General features: G+C 38.5%; 1 protein-coding gene across 1 annotated transcript; it reads right to left on the bottom strand.

Moving 5' to 3' along the window:
* Nucleotides 1–417: 417 nt before the first annotated feature.
* LOC142440330 (olfactory receptor 2T29-like) lies at nucleotides 418–1,380 on the bottom strand. The gene has a single exon (XM_075542796.1). It carries the CDS (start codon nucleotides 1,378–1,380, stop codon nucleotides 418–420), a length of 963 nt encoding a protein of 320 aa, XP_075398911.1.
* Nucleotides 1,381–5,062: the final 3,682 nt, after the last annotated feature.

The following is a 5,062-nucleotide window of genomic DNA, read 5'->3' as shown; positions in this document are numbered from 1 at the left end:
TGCTGTTATCTTCAGTATTTTCAGAAGGGACTATATGCTGCATAAGAGAGTCATGTTCAAGTGGACACAGTCATGAAGTAGTTTGTCATACTACCACAAGAGAATAAAAACTCCAGAAAGACTGCTGGGGGAGAAAGAATAATATTAACTGTTTATTTGGAATTAATTTCAAATTTACAGATGAGCAATATGAAAAAGAAAAGTGTAAATAACATACTGTCCATAAAAATCTTATCGAAATTCAGCTTTTGTTAATATTTTCCATTTTGCTTAACCATTTCCCTCCATTCACTTCTTACTTGGAAGTATATTAACATTAACTCAAGGAAATATCATGAATAATGTTGACATTTAGTACTGAAATTTTATAATTCTTATATATACGTATAAGGAAAAGATACTTACTACTAAGATCTGCTAGTTTGTAGTTCCTTGAATAACAGGTCCCACATGCAACATTTTCTTCAGCGCCCCTGTGACATCTTTATTCCTAAGACTATAGATTAAAGGGTTTAGTACAGGAGTGAGGATGGTGTAAAAGAAAGACACCACCATGTCCTTCTCTGGTGTGTGGTAGGAGCTGGGGATCATGTAGGTGTAGATTGCAGCCCCATAGAATAGGGTGACCACAGTCATGTGGGAGGAACAGGTGGTGAAGGCCTTCTTCCGGCCCTCTGCAGACTTCATCCTGTGGATGGTGATGAGGATGAAAGAATAAGAGCTTGAAATGACTGTCACAGGGATCAGGAGCATGAGCACACAGCACAGATACATCAGTGTCTCAATAAGTGAGGTGTCTGAGCAGGAGAGCTTCATTATGGCAGGGACCTCACAGAAGAAGTGCTGGATCTCCCTGGATCTGCAAAAGGGAAAGGTCATGGTGATGGGAGTGAGCATGAAGCCATCCACTGAGCCCAAGAACCAGCAACCGGCTGCCAGAAGGAGACATATCCTGCGGTTCATAAGAACTGGGTAGCGGAGGGGATGGCAGATAGCCATGTATCTGTCATAGGCCATGGCCGCTAGAAGAAAAAACTCTGATCCTACTAATGTCAAGTATAGAAACATCTGTATGCCACATTCAGCAATCGAGATCTTTTTGACACCTACGACCTGGTCTATAAGCATCTTGGGCACAGTGACAGAAATGTACATCACGTCCATGAGGGACAACTGACTTATGAAAAAGTACATAGGCGTTTGGAGGTGGGCATTGGAGTGTATCAAGAAGATCAGGAGGGCATTTCCAGACAAGGCCATTAGGAAAATCACAAAAATGACCACAGAGAGCAGATCAGGGTGATTTGATTGAGTGAAGAGCCCCAACAGGATGAAATTGGATCCTCCAGTGTAGTTAGCCAGCCATGTGGTGTTGTCCATGAGCTTTACCTGTGACAGTAAAGAAACACAGATCTCAGTGAGGATGTGGTCCTCTGAAGTGTGTGTTCGGGGGGGGGGTGTGGGTTTATGTGTGCATCTTCTTGCTAACAAAAGAGACTTACTCTAATTGTAGAATGTCTGTGCTGATTTAGCGGTTATAAATTACTTAAAATTCACAAATTTACAAGAAAACATTAGTGAATTCATACCTGTGGCTTAAGAGGTAGTGGAATCCAACATGATCTAATAGTCAGAACCTCTGTTAATACCTCACTCGAGATAAACAATGAAAACAGTGAGTACCTTTCAGCAGCCCGGGGATTGACAAAAAGAATCCTATGAAAGACCACTGTGGGTTGAAATAATTGATAACCTATGCTCAAGTCACCACAGATTAAGGCAATGAAGTTTCCAGATGAAGGTGCCTCTCTCATTATTTAGTGGAAACTTGAAATATCATTGTCCTATGGAACACAAAGAGGAAGAAACGGTGAGAAAAGCACAAAGAAAAACTCTAAGTTCTTTATTAAATTGTGTTATGGAAGTATGAATTATCCTTCCTGCTTTAGGACTCAACTGGAATTATAGAATCGCCATGGCATGTGTCACCCTTCAGAGAATTCACAGAGCACAGGATGAGGGACACAGATCCTGCAACCAGACTCTGGCTTTGGGTCCAGCACCTCCTCTATCTTCATTGTAAGTTACGAAACCCTTCATTAGTTAGTCCACCTCAAAACAAAACTCACTGCCATCACATAAATGCCGGCTCACGGTGACCCTATCATATAGGGTAGAAGTGCCTCTGTGAGTTTCGGAGACTCGCCCTATTGACAGGAGAGAAAGCTCTGTCTCCCCCCCAGCAGTGCGTGGTTTCAAACGGTCAATTTTGTGGATCCCAGCACAGTGCATAACCGATACACCATCAAGGATCCGATTGAAAAATGGTTTCGCCCTATGGTGAGGTTATACTAGGTTAAATAGTAACAATACTTAGAACATTACCTGGTATTGGTGAACAAATAAATAAATTTCTAATTCAGGGACTACCAAGATATAGGCATACTTTTGTGCAGCATATCTGTGTTAACTCTTATTATTTAGGGCAAATGTATCTTAGACACATTCCTTCAATTTTCCAATTTCTGCATCATGGTCATATTTTTTAAATTGTCAATCTGATCATTTGTGTTGTACAGATGAATTGTTTATTTTTCTTATTTTTATACATCTGGTAAAGCAGAGTGTAAAGAATTCTATCTTGTTACAGACAAATATACGATTCCCTAAAGTGAAAGGGATTTTCATTTTTTCATCATTTGCTATCATTTTTGCTAAGTCTCAGGGAACAATGAAGAACCTGCATTTAGAGTGTCCGTATCATTTAGCAACCAGACTCTAGTTGTTTTTTTTTTTTGTAACAAATATCTTCAGCTTTACTGCTTCTTAAGAATAATCTTTCATGGAAACTAAGCACAGAGCAGGAAAAATGGGAGCACCCTGAGATGCTTTTGATTCCCAACACTGCTTTCCTGCTCTATTTTGCTTCTTATAATATGTCTCTGTGTTAGAATCTTAACAGAAATCAATGATAAGCAAAGAGAATCAAAGAAGAATTGACTAACCTCAAGGAGGTCAAAATCTGTGACATGGAGAAAATAGGTCACATAAATATGATTTAAAGAAAAAGTTAAAGGAACTACAAAGCAAATAAGAGACAGCAATAGATTGGAAATACAACTGCCTTTTCTGAAATGATACAATATTAGCATCTTCCACATTTTCTCGTGCTGGTATTAAACCTTTACACCTTTACAGTTTCTGAAATAGTGATTTTGAAAGCACTTACCAACAGGAAGGAAATATCAAATTCTCTCAGTGGGAAGACATTCAAAGAAGGAAGATGAGGTGTTTCAGGAAAAGTTTGCAGATGCTTCAAGCATGTTTTCTGTATAAATCCAGCTTATAGTCAACTTACTAAAAGTCCTAAATTCTGGTATTTTGATAGAGTAGGCAATGCTGGAAGTGAGTTTCTCATGAATATCCACAAAATCTACGCACATTGCACAAGCAAAAGTGTAATCTGTCACATCTAACCCCGGTTGACAGAGGGAAGCTGGGTTCCATATAAAAGCTACAAACAGCTCTTTACACTGCAAAACACACCTGCTAAATTAGTCTCTGTGAACACTCAAAATATAATGGTGATTCTTGCAGTCACTGACACTGAAGTAGAACTTGAAGGTCATATTTTCTGGATGACTATAGGCTGGGTAGAGGAAGCGCAAGGGCAAAGCATGCGTGCTGTCAAACCTCTGCTGCACTTTGTGAAATGTCACTGGCAATGAGCCTTATTGAATGGTCCCAGTGAGGTGGACACTGAGATGCCTCTGAAAGCAAATGTCTGCTCATTCCTACTCTTCTCAACCCATTGCTTGTTTAACATAGAAAATCATTAGTGCAGGTGGTGGAGCAGTATAAAATCTTTTTTATGGATCTCAGTGTATATCAGGTATTGTTCTTGTGCTTTACTGCCTAATGTGCCAAAGAAGCTGTGAAAAATGAATCCTTACTTTCTATTTGCATCAATGAGAAAATTCTGATTATCTGTCCCTCTGCATTTAGTCACAGAGAAAACTCACCTTTCAACTCCTGTGCAGGGTCCACAGCCAATAACACTGCTTCAAAGCTCTGAGACATTCAGTTCCACCATCAACAATCTTCTATTTGAGTTTTACACCACCCAGTGGGAGTTTCATTGGAGAAACAACAATGTTGTCTAGACATTTGTTTCTAGTCTATCACACATATTACCACTGGAATTAAAATATTTCATATTTCTTTTTAAAGTTCCAATTTCACAAAAACAGAAACATCACCCAATAACGTGGAAAGAATAAAAAGTCAAGATAAAGGTTTTCATACAATAAGGAACAAACGCTGGTGGTTACTGGAATTGAAAACAGTTAGGCGGTAAGGGAAGCAGTAGACCAGACGGAGACAGGTGATAACCTGGGGGGAGAGAGCGATAATATCCTCCAAGAGGGAGAAGATGATAATAAAAAGAGGGGACAGATGAACTATTGGGACATTTAAAAGTTGTTAAGTTGTTGAGAAAAATATTATCTGAAATGTGAATTCGCTGTTAATTTACAATTAAACATATCTTTAACATGCAGGGAAAGTAGAAATTGGCCTTTAAATAAGAAATTTGGAATGAAAAATAATTTTCTCCTATGCTGCAATAAGTGTTTTATGAATAGATGGAAAGGAAATGAGAGTTTGCTTTTCTTCATAAAAATAAAGAAAAAACAGGAATATGTTGAGGAGGTATTTTCAAGAACTCCTAAGATGTAATAGAGTAGAGTAAATATTTAAAGACATTGGTTACCCTTTGCTCTGCAGTTCTGTTTACATGTCCGCTTGGACAACCAGTAGATGATGCAAGACTTCATAATGCTGTATGATGGAGTGAGGGCTAAGTCAAGTTTTCAAAGACCAGTGACATCACCCTGGATTTATCTGCCCATTAGGAGTGTATTAGAAAGTTTCTGTTGATGAATCTCCTGTGGGATATTGAAAAACAAAGTAATTAAAAAGGGCAGAAAAACTAATAAATACCTTCATTGTACTTCTTTTACCTCCTTTATTTATTTATTTTGGGGTTTCAGTAAGTTAACTT

This window comes from Tenrec ecaudatus, chromosome 2, assembly GCF_050624435.1.
Source record: "Tenrec ecaudatus isolate mTenEca1 chromosome 2, mTenEca1.hap1, whole genome shotgun sequence".
Lineage (NCBI taxonomy): Eukaryota > Metazoa > Chordata > Mammalia > Afrosoricida > Tenrecidae > Tenrec > Tenrec ecaudatus.
The sequence above is the reverse complement of the archived record's forward strand: the minus strand, read 5'-3'. Positions and strand labels throughout refer to the sequence as shown.